This window comes from Dermacentor silvarum, chromosome 8 (assembly GCF_013339745.2).
Source record: "Dermacentor silvarum isolate Dsil-2018 chromosome 8, BIME_Dsil_1.4, whole genome shotgun sequence".
Classification (NCBI taxonomy): domain Eukaryota; kingdom Metazoa; phylum Arthropoda; class Arachnida; order Ixodida; family Ixodidae; genus Dermacentor; species Dermacentor silvarum.
The window spans coordinates 83,064,738-83,086,721 of NC_051161.1; the positions used below are offsets into that span (position 1 = coordinate 83,064,738).

At 47.7% G+C, this 21,984-nt stretch overlaps 1 protein-coding gene and 1 long non-coding RNA gene across 3 annotated transcripts in view; one reads left to right on the forward strand and one right to left on the reverse strand.

Annotated features, from left to right (window-relative positions):
• The window catches only part of LOC119461522 (sodium-coupled monocarboxylate transporter 2-like), a 58,422-nt gene that overhangs the window by 3,291 nt on the left and 33,147 nt on the right, over positions 1–21,984 (reverse strand). For both annotated transcript variants that reach the window (XM_049673144.1, XM_037722864.2), the window contains 7 exons: positions 21,559–21,647; positions 16,644–16,753; positions 15,114–15,181; positions 14,532–14,618; positions 8,959–9,125; positions 7,958–8,055; positions 7,709–7,824 (listed from right to left, as the gene is read on the reverse strand). In XM_049673144.1, coding sequence (XP_049529101.1) covers positions 7,709–7,824; positions 7,958–8,055; positions 8,959–9,125; positions 14,532–14,618; positions 15,114–15,181; positions 16,644–16,753; positions 21,559–21,647 — 735 coding nt within the window. The remainder of the gene's footprint in view (positions 1–7,708; positions 7,825–7,957; positions 8,056–8,958; positions 9,126–14,531; positions 14,619–15,113; positions 15,182–16,643; positions 16,754–21,558; positions 21,648–21,984) is intronic.
• Positions 12,854–21,984, forward strand: part of LOC125947796 (uncharacterized) — a 290,580-nt gene continuing 281,449 nt past the window's right edge. Inside the window, exons 1-3 of the long non-coding RNA XR_007468488.1 lie at positions 12,854–12,979; positions 13,332–13,512; positions 14,545–14,727. This is a non-coding gene — a long non-coding RNA (uncharacterized LOC125947796). The remainder of the gene's footprint in view (positions 12,980–13,331; positions 13,513–14,544; positions 14,728–21,984) is intronic.

The following is a 21,984-nucleotide window of genomic DNA, read 5'->3' on the forward strand; positions in this document are numbered from 1 at the left end:
GCATGCGTAATCATGCGAACGACAATTAAATTTTGTAGTTGGATATATCGGAGCATAGCCATGCTAGAAGAATTCTTCCAAGTGAAACTGTGCAGAAACACGACTGCCTCTAACTTTTGAATGCAAACGTACACACATACTGCAGTCAATAAAAAGTTAATTATTCAATTTTAGTTAATTCGGTTGCTGACAGCGATAATTATCTCACTTTGTGTCCCCCTGGCCACAAAACTTATTTGCGCAGGTGGTCTTCACGTGCCTCCCAGTGCCTAATTTTAAGAAAACCATAAAGCTTAATTTTGAACACCCGGTATATCAGCCTGTATTGTTTCTTGAAATAAAATTTGGGATGGTCTGTCGCAGGTTCGTTATAAATGCGTAAGCACGGGTCCGTCTTTGGAGTTCTGTTGGGACACCTTGATTTCCTTAAGAAGATTCTTTGTGTTCGGCTGAGACACCTTCGTTTCAACGCGGCAACCACTACTCTGGTTGTTTACGATATGCGAATCACCACGTATGAAGACTCACGACGCCACCTACAAGAAGAACGATGTGGCGTAGTAGCCGAGAGCGCGAACCAGCGTCTTCATGTTTTGTTTCCCACGCGAAGTCATCCTTTTACACAAGGCGCGCATCTGCTCCCGTTTCTCTAACCACGCGACGCCATCCTAGGCCCGCGCGCTGGCGTTGGCCGCTGACGTCACGCTCCCCCATTTCGCAGCCCCTGCTCGTGGCTTCGCCCCGCTCCGCGAGGACGCCCACTCAGATAAACGGATCCGGTGGGCCTGAGCCTCCTATGCTTAATGTACGACAATAAAACTGCGAAGTTACAATGAAAAACTTGTAGCGTACGAACGGTACTGTGCTCGTACTGGATATTGTCAACGTGTAACTGTGATCACAATGAGTGCTACAGTTAAAAAAAAGTTGCCTATGCGTAGTTCTTAGTTTAGCTGTTAGTTGTTATTATTTATATACGGTGCTGGGTAATACGAACCCAACGACGGAAGCTCTACTCCCTGGTCTTCGCCGCAGCCGCCGCCTTGCCGGACTTCCGCCTTCGCCGATCGAGATGATGTCCCAACTCCCGACCTCTGATGCATCGGGGGCAACTCCTACGGCTCCTACGGGTCCCTGGCCGTACTACCGAGTGCCGCCAAACTTTGGCGGGACCTCAGGGGAGGACGTTGACGAGTGGCTCAAGAACTATAAGCGGGTGAGCAGAAGCAACGGCTGGGACTCGGCAGCGCAGCTTAGCTATGTTGTATTTTCACTGACAAACACTGCTCTCATGTGGTATGAAAACCACGAGGACATGTTCATCACTTGGGATCGTTTTGTTGAGGAAGTACAGAAGTGCTTCGGCGATTCTAACGCGAACAAGAAGCGAGCGGAGCAGACATTGGCTCAGAGGGCACAGCCTCCAGGGGAGAGATGTACCACATATATCGAAGAAATTTTGAAGCTGTGCAAGATAGTGAACCCTAGGATGACTGAAGAGGACAAGGTTGGACACGTTCTGAAGGGGATAGCCGAAGACGTATATAATTTCTTGATTGGCAAAGAAAACCTGAACTCCGTGTCTGACGTGATGCAGCACTGTCGCACATTTGAAACGCTGAAGATGCGACGGATAGCTCCGAAATTTGGCCGTCTGTCAAACGTGCCAACAGTGGCTAGTGTCGACAGTATGTCACCTAATGACCTCTCGTCGACAATACGTCAGATTGTACGAGAAGAATTGCTTCGATGTCAGCAAGTCTCTCATTGCCCCAGCGGCTTTTGCCCCAGCGGCGTTCAGGACGGCTATGCAAGAGAGACCGCACGCGCGCGAACGCCAGCCGCTCCGGCCCCATGGCAGCCATCAGTGAATGTAGCAGACGTCGATGAATGTCAAGGTACACTGCGGTCACTTGAGTACTCCGATCGGACACCCTCCAATTACGAACGGCGTTTTCGCCTCCCTCGCTTCCCTCACTTTTCACTGGCAGTGACACGGCGTAACAATATGGACACTTCAGCGAGAGATCCCTTTCATTAAGCAGGTTGATCACGGAACCGATGACAGCAAATGAGGCAACCGATGACACCCCAATGGGGAACTAAGTTGATCAGGCGCGAAGGCGCTCGCGCGGACATCGGCGTACTTGGCAAAAGGGACGTCCCCTCGTTCATTCGACGCCACCGACGGGACGAGTAAGGCACGGCCGGCGCCAGGAGGTAAAAGGTGTTCATGAGAAAAATTAACTACGGCAACTTCGCGACACCACACCCCTACGGAGTACAACTAAGCTTGTGAGCGAGCTACCTTTACTTATACATGGCTGATACCACTGGTACTCACGAAAAATAATTTTGAAGAATGCTGGTGGCCATATTTTTTTGACAGGGCCATCCCCCTATCAGCGAGGGGGCGATACAGAAATCCGAGGGGGGGGTCAGGACATCCGGACATCCCCCCTGGATCCGCGCCTGCGAACAGTTATTCAAACATGACTGAAGCTGGTGAGGGCACTGCAGTTTTCATTGGTTTCATTGCAGCGTCAACAGAAGGAACGGCGGAATGTCTGTTGCGTATGCAACGCTACGTAACATTTCCGACGCTGCTTTTCTTTTGTTTAGTTTTCTTACGTAAATAAAAGAGCCGTTCTTCGTGTTCCAAGTAAATTGTGTGTCTTTCTTCGCATCCTTAGCCGTGACGGCTCCGGAGCTTGGGCACCGAAGGCGAACACGTAGATTTGTAGTCGTCATTTTGCCATAACTTTTTTTTTTTTTTTTTGGGGGGGGGGGGGGGGTGGTCCCATGTGCTCCCCAGCTCCGGTTGCGTCTGGTACACGACTCTTTGTGCTCTGTATTGACGGCGAATGCCAATGCAGCGGCGTATTCACACCCGCCGTCACCGCCGGCTGCACACGTGAACTAACCGCCACCGACTGTTCTTGTCGCCTCAAGCTGTGCGTTATTAAAGTCCTTTGATAATTTGAGAGTACTGTCACTCTTTGAATTATCGTTCTACACTATAGGTTCTGCTTTCAGCTGTGAACAATTATGTGCGAAGGTACAGCCTATCGATCGCACTTCTCGTGATTGTTAGGATCTGTTCCCTAGATGTTTTACTGAAAATTTATATGGCGGCTTGTAGAGGAGCCTTCTTTCCAGCTTACTTCAAAGTGCGTGTCAGTCACATAGATGCAATGAATGCAGGCTCTGAAAAAAAAATTAATGGCAACTATACCCGTGGTATTGCGGGTGATGAGCGCTAGGCTAGTCCCCATTACGTTTTTTTTCAGTTCTTGAATTTGCTTTGGATTGGGCTGCCGCGCACGCATGAGTGATGATTATTATTTGGTTTTCTCAAGGATACAGGCATTGTGCAGGGGATGTTTACATGATCGCGCACGCTTGCTCGTACTGAAATTGCGCAACCGTCCTATTCAATTTAGAGACCACAGCGCAAAAGCTACTTTCACATTGAGAAGAACACATGGACGGACGATGCACTCGCGACTAATTCATTATAAGAAGGCTCGCTGAGTATTATAATACCTGTGGTGCACATGCGGGCACAGCAAGAAAAAAAAAACAGCCAAACACAGAGGGATGTGCCACAAGCAATTCTAGATCAGATGCACAAAGTAAAGCATCTTATCATGTGGCAGAAAAAAAAATGTCACAGTTTCGCCCTAAGGGCGAAGCAGTGAATGCGATAGCAACACAGCAATGTACATACGAAGTAAGGTGAGCGGCTTTGGTAGCAATATGAATTGTAGTAAACATGAGCTGATTAAGTAAGCAGGTGTGCTGCGGCGTAAGTAGACCGACATGAAGAGAGACTCGATGACCACGAGGAGGCGCGTGTGAAACGGTGGTGTTGATGAGAAGCGCTTCCCGTGGGCAGCGCGTGCGAAGGGACACACCTGTAGCGCTGCACTGCCGACCCGGGCAGCATTCCATGTGTAGCGTGCGTTGGAAAATGTGGCCCGACTATTACTAACTGATTGAACAAGCGTGGTGTGAGCGCGCACAAACAAACATGAATAGATCACACTGAATGACTGCAGACAACGACTGTCAAAACGCTGGCAGCAAGCGCATATATACGCCGCAGCAGCGGGCGAAGGTACGTGCGGTCTATCGCTTCAACGGAAACTGAGCGGCGAATGCACGGCGCATAAAGGTCAGGGCCGTGTGGAGATAAGAGACGGTGTGGACGAGCGACGAGCGCGGTTGTTGGCAGCGTAGAAGTGCGCCCCCCCCCCCCCACTCCCTGCGCTCCCTCCGGCGCTGGCTTCCCGCTTCCTTGCTTGCGCGTGGGTGATTGAGTGCGTTCGCTCTCCGTGATAGCGCACGTCCCCACACGCTTCCGCTCGGACATACGGCGCGCGGCGAAGATTTTATCTATAGGGAACCTCACGGCGACGGCGACGGCAGAAATCCGGTAGAAGTGTCCATATAATTGCTATCGCAATAAAAATATCTGGAGTATAGAAATCGCCTCAAAGCTCCTTTTACATCAGTATGCCCCTTTCATACGGCTTTAATAAGAAACCAAGCTCCTCATAAACGCTACCTTTAGCATTCTTGCTGTTATCACAATTTAAAAAAAAATTTCTACACCACTGGGGCGCGCAACTGGCCAAAAATCATGCGCCTCCATCGATTGCTGTGGCCCGTCCGCGGGAGCCAAGGAGAAAAAGCGTGCCGTGCGCAGCGCGTACAGCCGACGCGCGAGGAGAATCGGCGCCGCGGGGAGGTGAGTGTCGGTACTTTAAAATTACCAAGGGGCTTTATGTGAAATAGGCCAAGACTGAAGATTAGGTTAGTTTGGTTTATTGCGAAGACATTAAGATCGAAAACGCATCGAAAAAAAAGGAGAATGGACAGAGAACGGCAACGTGAAGACATATATGTGCGATCAGCGAAGCGGCGCAAAAAAAAAAAAGAAGACGTACGTCTTCCTTTGTCCGTGATGTTTGTGCTGCTTCGGCAGTCTACAGTATTAAATACATCATAATGTTAACATGCACAGCAAAATAGCATAAGCTGCTGGAGTTCCACGTCTTAGCTTAATTGCCGCGGTAAGCTTTGTTTGCTGGGTGCGCTTGCTTCGCAATTTGCACTGATTTTCTGCTTTATATAATGCCTGATGTCATGAATGCGACCTGCCTCGTACAAGCGATGACCTTTCTCAAGAGCAGGCGCACGAAAATGCGTTTTCCAGTTCACCAGACCTTAAAATTATATTCGCAAGCAAAATCACTGGAAAAGCCACGCGCGCCTTCGCCCCGTCTGCATCACATGCCAGTGCTGTTACTGATGCCGTTGCCGGCATTGTTGGCCAGCGCGCGCTGCTGGCGCCTCACGACGGAAGCTCAGTGTTTATAAGCCTGCCCATTTTTGTTTTAAATGCGAAGCATTTCTTGGCGAACAGTTGCCACTTTGACCTTATCTATCTATCTATCTATCTATCTATCTATCTATCTATCTATCTATCTATCTATCTATCTATCTATCTATCTATCTATCTATCTATCTATCTATCTATCTATCTATCTATCTATCTATCTATCTATCTATCTATCTATCTATCTATCTATCTATCTATCTATCTATCTATCTATCTATCTATCTATCTATCTATCTATCTAGCAGCCTACGTCTTGGTGCTCTCATGGTCGTTTCGTTAACTTGGTATGTATTAAAATTGGCATAGTATGACAACAGTGTATGACGAATAAAATGATATCGGGACGTGTGTCATGTAGGTCATGAAACAGCCGCCTACGTCTTGGTGCTTTCATGGTCGTTTCGTTAACTCGGTATGTAATTAATACTGGCATAGTATGACAACAGTGTATGGTGAACATAAATGATAGGTCATGACATGAATTTCATGACATGCGTGTCATGTAGGTCATGAAGCAGCCGCCTAAAATGACAATGACCAAGCGAAAAAAGCATTAACACTCAAAAACCACTGAAATGAGTTCGGAAGTGGGTACTAAGGGAAGGAAAGACTAAATGATGATGGTAGATGTCACAGTCATGAGCACGAGTCTCAAAAATGACAATGACTCAGCGAAAAAAGATTCATACTGAAAACAAAGTCGCAGTTTTGCCCGAAAGGCGAAGCATCAATTGCGATAGCAAATTTACTAGTAGAGTATACTGAGTAAGGATAGTAGTTTTATGGGCTGCATAAACTTGGACACATTCGCTTACTAATTGAATTAACAAGCATGGTGTCAGTGCGCTCAAGCAAACATAAGTAGATCACACTCGATGACCGCAGACAAGCACCGTCAAAACGCGTTGTCTATCGCTTCAACGGAAACTGAGCGGCCAAAGTACAGCGCATACAAAGGTCAGAGGCGTGTGGAGATCGCTTTCAAAGATACGGTGCGCGCGGCAGCCCTTAGCCGCGCAAAGTACGCAGTTCCTGGCAGAGTAGAAGCCGCGCACCCTCCCTCCCGCGCTGCCTTCTCGCTTCCCCCCTTTCGCGTGGGAGATTGAGTCGCCAGTTTCCTTTGCGCCCGGTCGCAAGATCCTCCTCTCACGGCCTTTCGCACGACCGGAGACGTCGTGTTTGCTCTCCGCCGTGCGTTCGCTCTCCGTGAAAGCGCGCGAGGGACGCGCGCTTTCACTCGCACATGCAGCATACGGCGCGCGGCGACGAGTTTATCGCCGTTGGACTTTATACGGAGCCTCACGACGACGACGACGACTTGGAGTGGCTATATAATACCACGCCATGTGGAAATCGATGTTATGCGAAGCTGTGTGCGGGGAGCCTACCAAGTTAACGAAACCACCATGAGAGCACCGAGACGTAGGCGGCTCTTTCATGACTCAGCGAAAAAAGATTAACACTCAAAAACCACTGAAATGGGTTCGGACGTGGGTACTGAGTGGAGGAAACACTAAAGGATGGTGGTAGAAGCCATAGTCATGAGCATGGCTCAGCAAAAATGACAATGACTCAGCGACAAAAGGATAACACTCAAAAACCACTGAAATTGGGTGTGACGTGGGTACTAAGTGAATGATACGCTAAGGCACGATGGTAGAAGTCGTAGTCATGAGCGTGACTCAGCAAAAATGACGATGACTCAGCAAAAAAAGATTAACACTCAAAAACCACTGAAATGGGTTTGCACGCGGGTACTAAGTGAGGGAAAAACTAACGGATCGTGGTAGAAGCCAGAGTCATGACCATGACTCAGCAAAAGTGACTGACTTAGCGAAAGGAGATTAACACTCAAAAACCAATGTAATGGGTTCGGATGTGTACAAAGTGAAGGAAAAGGTTAAAGATTGATGGTCGAAGTTATAGCCACGAGCATGACTAAGGCTTTCGCCTCTCTTAGGCCTAGCTAAAGGGACTCCTCAGGACCCATGACATGAATGTCATGACATGCGTGTCATGTAGGTCATGAAACAGCCGCCTAAGTCTTGGTGCTCTCATGGTCGTTTCGTTAACTTGGTAGGCTCCCCGCACAGTGTTTCGCATAACATCGATTCCCACAGGGCGTGGGATCTGCCGGCTTTTTTGTTGTCGTCGTTGTTTAGAAAACGGTACCGCTTTTAGGGAGCAGACAGGACAGGCAAACAATCGTTGCGCGTGGTTGGGAGTCAAGTTTGCATTCGGTCAACTTCGAGATACCGGCATTCATGGCCTAGTTAAAAGCAGTAACAGGATTTTGCTTACCTTCTCGGGCACCCACAAAACCTGAATATTTGCCACCTTTTCGCTATGATGGCCGCTGAATCGTTTTGCCAATGGAGAAAGATATCTGGCATCGACCTCTTCAGTGCTTCCTCTGTCTGTTGGGGAAGAATGAAATGAAACGAAACGGCATGAATGAATGAATGAATGAATGAATGAATGAATGAATGAATGAATGAATGAATGAATGAATGAATGAATGAATGAATGACGATGATGATGTTGACTGACCGAATATTAGGCTGACGACTAGCGATGTTACCAGCGAAGTGGCGAAGCCGACGAAGTGAGTCCACATGAAGGATATGTGGTAGAAATGGTTCAGGCCGCTGGACAGAAAAGTGAAATATGAGCTTGTTACTTGAAATGTGTTAAACTAGCCATTTAGGATTCGTAACATTACTGTTTTCTTTTTTAAAAATTTTATTGCTCTGCGATCGCAGTGCGGGAAGCTTGACCATACAGACTGTTTCAAACGCTGATATTAACTTTGAAGACAATCTTTCATCAATGTTTGCGATACGGGTACATGACCACAAAGGCATAGAATGCTTGCTAAGGTGTCTGTTGAAGGAAGTCATGTTTCTTTTCATAGCCTATTAGCAAGATGATCTGTCTATCCGAAGCACCAAACTCAAATCCCCAAACGAAAAACAAATAAAAAACAATTTCTACAACTTCCAACTAACCACCATCTACCATTTCCTCCCAAGCGGCTGACTACCGTAAGCACCTATCGTGATCAAATGTTTTTGGCAGTATTAATTGAGCAGTCGGTCGAACATGCTACGAGCGAGAACCTGCAACTCCTCCAACATGGAAGCGTTGGAAGTTCTACATGAAATAAAGATAAGTACATAGACATCATCTTCAAAGTTCACAAACGTCACTGGTAACGCGCAAATGAGGTACCTTATGGGAATGACCACGTGAGTGTCAAACCAAAGCTGCACCGCTCACGTACGCCTAGAAAAGTCACGCTTTGTATCGTCCCGGCAGGGGCGCATTGCGTCATTGTTCTCTAGGGTGCCTCGAGCGAGTGGAGGCGCTGGCATCGAGGCACCCTATTGTTCTCCACCCTATACACACACGCATAAGTACGTAATGTTACTGCACTAGACGTTGGAGCCGGCTTTGTAGCTCGCATTTGGTGAGCATTGATTTCTTTCTAGTTTCTCCCTCGAAAAGTTTAGCTGCAATAGGCCAGCAGTAGGAAACGGTGAGGCATATACCTGGGCGTTGGCGGAGGCTCGAACGAGCCCAGCGTCAGGGTCTGGTTGAAGCTGGAACACCCGGCCGTGGACGTAGGCAGCTGGTCTATGGGGCGAGGGTAAAGGATCGAACCGATGACGAGCCACGAGGCGACGAACAGCCCGGCAAGCATGCCCGTCAGCGCTCCCTGCGAGAAAGCATCACTCACGGGATCATGGCTGTAGTCTATTGCGATAACAATTATATACGCAGAGTTTATCTTGTTGGGCGAGGTGGTACGTGCTCGTGAACAGGAAACCATACCACATGCACAAGGGCAGAAGTGGACAGGACGAGCGCTGGACTTACACCAAGGGTGTAGAACCAAAAAAGAAAAAGAAAAATGACCCGTTTCGGTTGAGGTTCGACGCGCTCTGATTTTGTTCCGCCTCAGTTCCAGTTTAGAAAAAAAAAAATTATAACGCTTCGTGAACCGGTTCGCAACACTGGATCGGTTTGCAAACCGATTCAGCGTGATAGCGGCTTTTGTGATAACGGCTTTTCAGTATTAAAAAACTATAATGCAAATGTATTCATTGATATTATTCGACATTCAGTTTGATTCGTTTCTGGCACCATTCGATCCATATATTTTGATTCGGCCTCAAAAATCTATTCGCACACCTCTACGCCTAATGCTAACGCATTAAGGTGGTGGTCCCACTCCGGCGGCACAAGCCCCCCCCCGTTTTCAGTACTTTTGGAGTAACCGTGGTGGCTCTTCTACTTAGCATATAAACTCGTGGCATATACCATAAAAAGTTTAATTTTTGTAGATTCCAACTATATATAATATAAGGAAATTAATTAATGTGATTAGAAATAAATGTTCAAGAACAAGCATGAGATACATGGTTTTTGCGAACTGTGTCTCAGTTGTGACCATATTTAGAATAAGCTACCGCACTTACTGCATTGCGGCTTGCTCTGTAGCTTTATGACATATTTATCTAGTTCCTAGACGTAGCAAAATAATTTTGAATTTTTACTTTTTGGATAATCTGGTTTTGAAAATTGCCAAACATCGGGATCTTCTGTTGTAAACAGCCGAGCAACTACATGCTCAAGGAAGCTAAATTTTGGATAAAGTAGACTTCAAGAAATTTCCATTTAGGACGCAAAATTTCATTCATATACCTTTATTAGTTTTAAACCGCAGATGCGTAGCTTTAGTACCTTCCCGAAAAAATGGGCAAAAATAAAACCAGAATTCTAAATATTGCTTAATTTCGGCCGCACTATTAGGAAAACTAATAAAGTTACATGAATGAAATTTTGCGTCCTAAATGGAAATTCCTTGAACTCTACTTTATCCAAAATTTAGCTTGCTTGAGCATGTAGTTGCTCGGCTGTTTACAACAGAAGATCCCGATGTTTGGCAATTTTCAAAACCAGATTATCCAAAAAGTAAAAATTCAAAATTATTTTGCTACGTCTAGGAACTAGATAAATATGTCATAAAGCTACAGAGCAAGCCGCAATGCAGTAAGTGCGGTAGCTTATTCTAAATATGGTCACAACTGAGACACAGTTCGCAAAAACCATGTATCTCATGCTTGTTCTTGAACATTTATTTCTAATCACATTAATTAATTTCCTTATATTATATATAGTTGGAATCTACAAGAATTAAGCTTTTTATGGTTTATACGACAACTTCATATCCTAAGTAGAAGAGCCGCCACGGTTGCTCCAAAAGTACTGAAAACGGGGGGCTCGTGCCGCCGGAGTGGGACCGCCACTTTAATAGCATCGGAAGAGGCATCGCTACAAAATCGCGGCCCTATAGTCAGCCACGCGGGAGCTTAGCCGGTGGATCGCAATGACGACAGCGCGTCGTTCTATATCATCAGCGCGGCATGCCGTAATCTCTGTTTGGCCTGCACAAGTGACGCGGCGCGTTTCTTGCAATACCTGCACGTGTTTAGGTGCGGAATAAGCCGCCACTTTATACTCGGCCGGATCGCAGTGCAAGGAGTTGCTGATAACGTCGCTGGATGCCTGGAGTAAATCCCTATATAGGAAAAGTACCGCCATCCTTTGATCAACGCCGCTTCTCTCTCTCCTTTATTAGTTTTAAACCGCAGATGCGTAGCTTTAGTACCTTCCCGAAAAAATGGGCAAAAATAAAACCAGAATTCTAAATATTGCTTAATTTCGGCCGCACTATTAGGAAAACTAATAAAGTTACATGAATGAAATTTTGCGTCCTAAATGGAAATTCCTTGAACTCTACTTTATCCAAAATTTAGCTTGCTTGAGCATGTAGTTGCCGGGCTGTTTACAACAGAAGATCGCAATATTTAGCAATTTTCAAAAGCAAATTATCCAAAAAGTAAAAATTCAAAATTATTTTGCTACGTCTAGGAACTAGATAAATATGTCCTAAAGCTACAGAGCAAGCCGCAATGCAGTAAGTGCGGTAGTTTCTTCTAAATATGGTAACAACTGAGACACAGTTCGCAAAAACCATGTATCTCATGCTTGTTCTTGAACATTTATTTCTAAATCACATCAATAAATTTCTTTATATTATATATAGTTGGAATCTACAAGAATTAAGCTTTTTATGGTTTATACGACAACTTCATATCCTAAGTAGAAGAGCCGCCACGGTTGCTCCAAAAGTACTGAAAACGGGGGGCTCGTGCCGCCGGAGTGGGACCGCCACTTTAATAGCATCGGAAGAGGCATCGCTACAAAATCGCGGCCCTATAGTCAGCCACGCGGGAGCTTAGCCGGTGGATCGCAATGACGACAGCGCGTCGTTCTATATCATCAGCGCGGCATGCCATAATCTCTGTTTGGCCTGCACAAGTGACGCGGCGCGTTTCTTGCAATACCTGCAGGTGTTTAGGTGCGGAATAAGCCGCCACTTTATACTCGGCCGGATCGCAGTGCAAGGAGTTGCTGATAACGTCGCTGGATGCCTGGAGTAAATCCCTATATAGGAAAAGTACCGCCATCCTTTGATCAACGCCGCTTCTCTCTCTCCTGTATCTCCGATTGGACGATGATAGCGCGCGCTTTCACTTCCTTATATTTTCTTTTTTATTGCGATAGCAATTATATGGACACTCAAAAGCAGATTTCTGCCGTCGGCGTCGCCGTCGCCGTCGCCGTGAGGTTCCGTATGACGTCAATGGAGATGAAATCGTGGCCGCGCGCCGCCGAACGCTGTATGTGCGAGTGAAAGGGCGCGAGGGACGCGCTCTTTCACGGGGAGTGAACGCACGGCGGAGAACAAACGCGCGTTCTGCGCCGTGCTTCCTTAAGGGCTGCAGAAGTAGGCGTCTCTTTCCTCCTTTACAATCACCATATATGTAGAGCAAACGCGCCTTCTTCCGATGCGCGAGAGGCCGTGGGGGAGGGGGGGAAGGGGGAGGGAAGGGAGGCGACGTTTAGCTGCGGCACCAAGTGCCTATTTATATCAGAGGCTCCGGCAACAGTCACCAACGCCGCACGCATTTTGAGCGAACGCGGGCAAAATGCCGACGGCGTCGACAACAGTTCGGCGCGTTGCCGGTGCTGCTGCATGTCCAAGTTTATACAGCTGATAAAGCTAATATCATTACTCCGTATATCTCTCTACAAATTTGCTATCGCAATTGATGCTTCACCTTTCAGGTGAAACTGCGACAACTTTTTTCCGCCACAGAGACATGTTGAAAGTCACTCTGCGCAGCCGCAGTCGCCGCCGGCGGCGGGCGCGGCGCGCGCCCGGCCTGATAGCTTGAACGAGGACTTTCTAGGGGCGCCACCGTCGACTTGCTTTCGTAAGCAAAAAGTAAAGAAAAATACACGCGCTTTAGGAGAGGAGACGGCGGAGGAAAGAGTACATGGCGGTACGTTTACTATATAGGGATTTTAGCCAGGAGGCGGCGAGGGCGACATCGACGGTCACGCGCTAGCGCGTTTTTAGAAGCCATAGCGTCATAGATGCTCGATATTTTAGACTTGTGCGGTAGCCATTCGACAAAACGCGACTGTCCTGAGTAGACAGTTTTAGCAGAGCGCCGCTTATGCTCCGCTCCGCTCAGATTTCACGCTCTGAGACACTGCAGGGAACTACGTAGATTTCGCATTTGATAAGCGCGTCTTACCGAGACGGGAGCGACGCGCTATCAACTCGGCTGCAAAACGACGAAGATGCCAAGTAGACACGCTGTCACGCTCCGCTCAGTCGGCTTTGTAGCGGAGCGAGGGATGCGGTCTTCGTTCCGCTGCCGGTATGAGCGTTGTGCGCAAGCGGACAGGCGTTCCCGCTAAGCAGTTGTGTGGCATTTGCTAGCATATGCCGGTCTGAGCGGAGCGGAAAGCAAGCGCTTAGCTAAAACACTCTAGTACTAAACAGGTGGCTGCAACCATGCACTCCGTCGCCAAATGCAGCAGTCGGCGTTCCTTTCAGTGCCACCCTGTCGCTGTTAGCTCTTTCGTGCTTGACTAGCGTGACAGACATGAGTTTCATCAATCAGCTGGCTTCACTGGTGTGTTTCGATGAACGAAATTCAGGCGGATCCCGTGCAGACCAGAAGGTATAATTACGACACCCCCAATCGAATTTCACTTGAATAACCCAGAGCCGCTAGGGAGGCTTGAATTAGGCTAATCTCGCATAACGTTGATGCTTCAGAATAAGTTCAGCGAAAATTGCGACATTCAGCATCAGTGCGTATAACATTGCATCTTCTTTCACGGGCAAGACAGCGTTAGAGATGGAGGGATGCATTATACTTCTCCCGTGTGTATCTGGCTCGTCGCACTATATTTTTACCTCTGCCGTTTCGTCCTTCCTATTAGGCTCGATTGCGGGCCGTGTTTATACCCGTGTCACACGGGCGTTTGGAAGGCCTTCCAACCGATAGTCAGTTGACTCAAAGGTCAAGTTCGAGCTGCTACACGTGCGGTTTCGAAGGCCGCCGAGTCAATAGTCTATCGAGTCAACGGAGCACCCTACAACTCTATTGAAATCTGGATGGCCTTTGAGCAACGGAAGCGGAAACAGCGCGAACATGCCGTCTCGTTCACAGTGTGCTCGTACTCACGGTTAGAAAGAACAAATCCAACCAAAATGCTCTAAAAATACTATAAACGAGTGTTATTAATTATTCAATAAACTATTTTCGCCACTTCATATGTGCGAACTGCACATACTCTCGACAACAGCGACGTGCTTGTGTTCATTCCTTCCTCCATGTTGTCTAGTACACTCTCCCTCTACTCCATGTGTTGCCGGATTCCGTCATATCGCCGCTATTTCGCAACATAAAATAAATTATAGCGTTTTAACTGGTTTTAATGTTCTTTAACTTTTGGTTACAGGAAAACGAAAATAAAGATCCGCAGCGCCACACAATTTTGCGAGAAACGCCTGAACCACTCAACGGCCTTTCAAAAGTGCCGTGTAGCAGCGCGACAACTCCTTCGAGTCGATAGAGTTGTGGCGTTTCGAAGGCCGTCGACTGGAAGGCCTTCCAAATGTACCCGTGTGACACAGGTATTAACTCTTGAAAGCTCAATCCCAATAGGAAATGATGTCGAATGGTGAGCTTACCGTTTTCTTGCAGCAGGGAGCTAGGACGCCCAATAGGAAGATGGCCAGCAGCGGACCCGAAGTCACTCCCAAGAGACTAGTGGAAGCCTGCGACATTCGAACTATAAGGAACATGGCTGCTGCAACCCTCCTCTCTCCACCACCTATGATGCACACACATGCAATATAGTCCAGGCAGAAGTGTGGACCGCACACCGTGAGTATCTCTTTGTCACTCGCTTTGTTACCTTCAGTTTCAGTCGTTCAAGACACAATCCGTTAGATACAGACAACGCACAGACAAAGGAGTCCTTTGGCCTTTTTATACTTGAGATAGGAAGTTCTACTCAGTGAGACGTCTTTTCTAAAGCCTCTTTAGTCATATGTGCCTGATGGATGTGCAATTGCGCAAAATTTTACTTGCGATAACAAGTTCGTGTTTACAGTAGTTCCTGTAATCTTGTCTGAAGCCCATTGTCACCATCTTCATGTCTGACAGAACTTCACGTATATATGTGTTGCGTTTATTTTCGTTCGTGCAGTACGTGCTTGCATACGCTTTAAACAAAAGTGCCATGGGTTATCGAACACGCGTAAGCTTACCTGCATGATGGACTTCAGTGAGCCGACAAGGAATGCCACGGCTATAGACAGCACGCCGTAGACTGTACCTGCCATGCAAAAAAAAAAAATGAATATTTGAATGGTTGCACTCATTTTAAATATATATGCGAGAGAAACGATCACTGGATGAATTTGCGTGCAGTGCTTTCTGACGTATTCGCTGCTGTTAGCCGATTTTTGCGAACCACCGATAAGTAACGGACTTGTTTAATTTCGCTTCTCCTTTCCTTTTATATTAAAACAATTCAAAGGATTGAGCACAGCTGAATTTAAATGGTTCATCGCAACGACGCTGAACTGTCAACAGCGCATCCATACAGGATTTCAAGAATTACTCTGAACTTCCGCGTCAATATGACTTCGCGGTTAGACATGGAAGCCTTCTTCAAACAATCTTCATTTCTAAATTAAGGACGTGCTTGAAAATTAATTGACACCGAGTGTACTAAAGGAAACATCTCCTTGCGGTAGTCTTTATGCGTGTTCGCTATCAATCACTGTGCGAACTATTTTACAGAGCCAATAAGCACCGCGAGGCGTTTGCTTTAAACGAACCTTCCCAGAATCACAGCGTAAATCTAGACTCTTGTCGCATACTTGAATGATCCTAAAGCACATCTGACCAGTGTGCACTGAACGACTTGTACCGCTACACACTGTGTCGATTGCGCACGTGTAATACATTACTAATGCGTTAGGATATTATATATAATGATTAGGCATTAGGAAATTAATTAAATTGTGGAGTTTTACGTGCCAAAACCACGATCTGATTATTAGGCACGCCGTAGTGGGGGACTTCGGAATAATTTGGACCACCTGGGGTTCCTTAACGTGCACCTATATCTAAGTACACGGGTGTTTTCGCATTTCGCCCCCATCGAAATGCGGCCGCCGTGGCCGGGATTCGATCCCGCGACCTCGTGCTTAGCAGCTCAACACCCTATAGCCACTAAGCAACTACGGCGGGTGATTTGGCATTAGAAGTGCTAGCGACCGATCAAAAAGGCGGGGACCGATCCTTGACAGACTACTTTAAAAGAAATTGTTCTGCATAAAAAGAAGCGCCCATATTTATAGGTGATCTGCAGTTAGAAAATATAGCTAAATATGCAGAATGTCTGAGAGGAAGGCAAAGTGATTCGAATTCGTCATTATGGCGGGCCAGGCATAATCATGCTGCTAAATATGTCGCTTTTTTTCTAGTGGGATTGTTAACGAAAAGGATTGCTTTGCACAGGAGGTGTGCGCTAAAGCAATTTATTGTCCGACTCAACGAAGCGTCGTGCGCACTTAAACTTCTATACCTATTTACATTGATACGGGGTGATGCTTAGCACGACGATCTTTTCCGTCACGACCTTGATTTTTAACGGGCTGCCTACCTTCTGGCGTGAGATCATGGCTCAAAGCGTGCAAGCTTTCTTTCACATAGGAGAGGCTATAGGACCGTATGCACTCTATCGCTCACTCAGGCTCTACGCGTCTTGCTGTCTGGAGTGAACGCACCAACGCACTTGATCAGCACGATGGACTGGGTCTCCGTCAGCTTCACTCGTGGCCGGATGAGGTCTTCCCACGTGACCGCCGCCATGGAGTTGTAGCCAGACGACAGGGTGCTGCATCAGGGGTGGGGGGTGATCGAGGAGTGTACTCGCGTTTGCACAAGTCGGCACACAATTCCCAAATTTAATCAGTAGCGGGAAGACGAAGAACGTATACAGCGACATACACAGTCTCAGCTCTTGTCCGGTGTACACGCGCCCCACTGTCTTCATCATATTACCATTTCTTTGGCTGCGTCACCCACTTTGAATGGTTGGTCTATCTCGCACTATAGGCAGGAGGGAGGGCAACGGGATTCAGGGAGGAGGAGAGTGGCGAAGGAAGTGTAGGTGCGGAAGTGGAGAGAGAGGAGCGCGCCATTGGATGGAGCTCGTGATGACGTCATCCACACAAGGGAAGAGGGAGGAGAGGAGGGCACGTGCCCGACCACAGCTGCGCTCCTTGACGTCATCGCCAAAGGCCGACCAGAGGCTCTATTCTGGACAAGCATGGCGGCTGCACGGCCGCCATTATCCGCCATCTTGGCTGTCTCATTGGCTGTCCAGAGGTCACGCGTTTTGAAATTTGTACCGGGAAACGCGCAAGTTTTGCAAAATGCAATTTTGCGTTTTCGTCAGATGACGAAACGTGACGTGGAGCTGCAAATTTTATCGACTAATTCTTTTTTGTGGTCCTTGGCACCTATATTGTGACTTTAGCACTATAAAAGAAAGTGGACGGTAGCGTGCAGAAGCCCGTGCAATGCATCTGCAATTTCGCGAATATGTGGCGGCGTTCCAAGATAGCCGGCATGTCAGTTGTTGATTGGCTGAAAGAATATCCCGTGAAGAGCGTCACAGGAGGGGCTGTTTCGTAAACGTCAATTTGACGTTGCGTGACGTTGCGCTGGGCCGCCATTGCAGATTTTCCGCCATAATTTGTGGTGCGACAAGCCGCGCGAATTATGGTAATGAGCGGCCATATGCAATGGCGGTCGAGAAGCACGCGTATCGCCGCATTTTCCTCGTCATTTAGGGCCATGAAAATCTTTTGTCCACAACGCGTGCTCATAGCATTTGCATCGCTCTCGGGTGGTGTTGGCATTTGTGTTTTGAACCATCATTTCTATTAAAAACACGTTTATTTGAAATATTATTGGTTGAAACTAGCAAACTTCTTGCGACTTTTTGCACTTTTCGCTACTGCGTTTGTATTGTAATCAATATTAATGTCTTTTCGCGTCATCAAAGGGTATGAAAACGGCGACTTTTTAATTTATAAAAATAAATGTACGCAAGGCGGCGTCTTGAAGTTTCCTCTCGCGGTGCGAGTAAGCAGCGAAGTGAGCAAGAGATGGCGGTGCCGGAGCTTGCCTCGCGCAAGCGGATACCTGTGGCGCGCGCAACGCTATCGATGATATTCCGCCGCTTCTCAGCCAGACGAGTCGGGCTGAGTCACTTGCGTTTCCCGAGATAGCGATAACGCAGCCTAGAGCGTGCGCTCATCATCACTGGTAGGTCGCGTATGTTGTCTCAAGGTAGAAGGCAAGCGCGTGGGCACCAATATACGATGACTCACTCCGTTTCCAGACGACCGGCATCCTAGCTAATCAAGCAGACGACAGCTTGTGCGCATGCAGACGACGGAAGCGAGAAACAATTTCGATGGAAATAGTACGCTTTGAGCTAGCTGCTTTATTTTTACTGGGTAGGAAAACTGTTTTCCTTTATCAAGAACGCTAGGTTCAATGCCTACATTTAAGTTTCTTAGGCGAAACGTAAAATTTGCGTCATGTTACGAAAGCAAAACGCGGCCATCGGCGCCATTTTGTAAGCGTCACGCCTACTTCACGCCTCGAAGAAAATGGCGGAATGTCCTGTCCAGAATAGAGCCTCAGCGTCAGTTGGCGGTGCGTAATTCGGCGTCGACAGGCAGAACGAGGCTTCCTCCATGCCTAGGGCTGGACGTGCCGAATTTTGTCACCGGTGCTATTGCCGGCATCGGTGGCCATGCATAGCGACGTTGTGCGCTTACGTGGAGGAAGGCGACAAGCCGAGACGCCACGTAGAAACGTCTAGATCTGGACATGCCAGTTTGACTGCAATAAGAATTATTGACCCTTTTCACAGCGATCCCGTGGGCGCTGCCATGTTTGATCACGTGGTGACGCGTCCATTGCTTGCCTCCGTTGCCTCCGCGTTTGCAATGGATGTGTATGACGCCGGCGCGGCTTAGCAAACCTCATGTTTCGGGATATATCGTAGACGGTGACTGGGTGGACGACACGAATCTTTGGCCACAGCTTCAGAGAACATGCAAAAGCGCTTTCGGAGCTGATTAAGCTACGTCCAAGCGGCGCGAGCAGCGTATATGTTCCTTGCTCTCAAAGTGGGGCTAAATATGTATTCCATCCAAGCTATGCAATCTTTCCGCTCATGAATTGAATCAGGATTAGCGTGTTTTGATCTTCGTTCTTTATTTGGCAAATCTTTTGAAGCAGCGGCTTGTCATGTTTCCGACTCAGTAAAGTTCCTCGGTGCGGTCACTATGCGATTATTTTCTGCCTAATCGCTCGCGGGAGTGGTCAGTTCCGTTAGATTTGTTCTTGCTGCGCACAAGGTTTGAAACGTAACTGTTCTGTACATTGTAATACCTAGTAGCAAAGACGTATTATCGCTAGTAACTCGCTGACTCTTGTGAACCGCCACGGAACATTCAGCTTCGACCATTCGTGTGCTATCGGTGTAGTACTGTCATTTATTGCGCGTATGTTGTACGCATATATTCAAGTGTGCGCCCATTCACTTATTATTGACACGTTGGCGAAAGAGTGGACGTAAGTTTCCGTGCCAGTTGGGGTAGATCTGTGTAGATACTGTGCGCGAAACTTACTGAAAGGAAGCGGCCCAACTCCCTTCGTCACTTGGTACTCACTCTTGCCGAGGTTCCGGGCCTGAAGCCCTCTCTTTGAAGGTTATGGATACAACGCTGGCTGATGAGCAAATTTCTGTATCCTCGTGGAAAGCCGTACATTTCGAAGTGCGGGATACACGTACGGATAGTTGCAGCAGCGGTCCGCGAACTTGGCCACACATATTCATTACATTCCTTAATATGCCAGTCACTATTTTTTTTTGCAGCCAACTACTGCACACGTCTTCAATCCACATGATTCAATCCAGCATGACTGGAGCACAGTGCGTTAGCGAAAACTCAGTTGCATTTCCGACAGCTGATCGCACAGAAGCAAGGCACAAGCGGTAATGGTTTCGTATTTGTGCGCGGTCGCTGAGGCGACGTACGGCGCGCCGCCGAAAGCGCCACCTCGCTTCTATAGAAGAAACTGTTCCGCGAAAAGGATCAATACGAATACTCCAGCCGCACTCGTGCCGTCATGTCCCGACCATCTACAGTCTGCTTCGGGCGGTGATAGACAGCACAGAACTGGCGGTCCGCCGCGTACCAGCACCCGGCGTTCCTCTGTTAAACACGGCACAGTATGCTGAAGAACTGGCACGGAAACTGAGGATTAAAAAAATTAGTAGAAAGCTATTCAAAAAAAAAAAATTATGGGGTTTTACGTGCCAAAACCAGTTCTGATTATGAGGCACGCCGTAGTGGGGGATTTCGGAAATTTGGACCACCTGTGATTCTTCAATGTGCACCTAAACCTAAGTACACGGGTGTTTTCGCATTTCGCCCTCATCGAAATGCGGCCGCCGTGGCCGGGATTCGATCCCGCGACCTCGTGATCAGCAGCCCAACACCATAGCCACTGAGCAACTACGGCGGGTAGAGATAGCTATTCGGAGTAGGGATAGTAGTTTTATCGGCTGCATAAACTTGGACACATTCGCTTACTAACTGATTAACAAGCGTGGTGTCAGCGCCCACAAGCAAACATGAATAGATCACACTGAATGACCGCAGACAACGACTGTCAAAACGCTGGCAGCAAGCGCAGCCGCCGCAGCGGGCGGAGGTTCGTGCGGTCTATCGCTTCAACGGAAACTGAGCGGCGAATGCACAGCACATACAAAGGTCAGGAGCCGTGTGGAGATAAGAGACCGTGCGGGCGACCGCCACAGCCGGGCAAAGTACGAGCGAAGTTGTTGGCAGAGTAGAAGCTGCGTCCCCTCCCCCCTTCCCTCCCGCGCCGCCTTTCCGCTTTCTTGCTTTCGCGTGGGAGATTGAGTGGCAAGTTCCCCTTGCGCCCGGTTGCAAGATACGCATTTCGTGCCGGAGCACAGCGTCGCCCTGCCTCCCTCCCTCCCATACCCCCACGGCCTTTCGCGCGACGGTCGCGTTTGCTTTCCGCCGTGCGTTCACTCTCCCTGATAGCGCGCGGGGGAATACGGCGTGCGGCGACGATTTTGTCGCCCTTGGACTTTATACGGAACCTCACGGCGACGACGACGGCGATGGTGACGGCGACAGCAGAAATCCGGTTGAAGTGTCCATATAATTGCTATCGCAATAAAAAGAAACCCACTACCAGTTCAATTCAATACCAAGAAAATACCAGTTGGGCCAGGTGAAAGAGCCGAGGAGCCCGATTTCCGTTAGTCAGAATAAGCCAACAGATAATGAAGCCAACAGATAATGAAGCCAAGGAAAGCATAGGGGAAGTTATGCGGAGGTTGTGGGTTCGGCTCTCACCGGCGGCTAGTTTTTCGTCCACTTTCATTTCCCTTTATCCTTGTTATCATAGCTAATCCTTTCTTCACTTCAATTAAAAACTACAAATATGTTTTCCTATGGCTTCGTTACCTGCTGGTTTCATATAATACAATGGTGTAGGCTATAAGAAGTGGCCCAAGAGTGACCAGCGAGTGGTTATTACGAAAAGCAGCTATCCGTTGCGCCTTTCGCAACTTACCTCAAAGAGCCACTGAAGACGGAAGCTACCAAGAGTCCCGATAGGCCTGGGTATTTTCCCATCAGGTCTTGAACAATGTACGGCATCAACTGCACAGACCGAAACAGAAGTTTTGGTGAAGTGTAGGTGGCCTCACCGTTGGCAGGAACACCACAATAGCCAGATATTTTCTAGGCATGAACAACGTTCAAAATCTTAACCGGAAAATATTACCTCGCTAAATATTTTACTAGCTACCTGGTATATATAGCTGGCGTTTAAGGACACGTACCAGTCGTCGCAGTCCACATGAATCATCGTATGAGGTTACTACAAATATTAACGTCCATGGTTAAATTCTTTTGAAAGATACATATTAAACATTTTCTTCTTTTTTTGCTGTGCGTACGCGACTAAATAAGCTTTAGCTCCTAACATTCTTGCTCA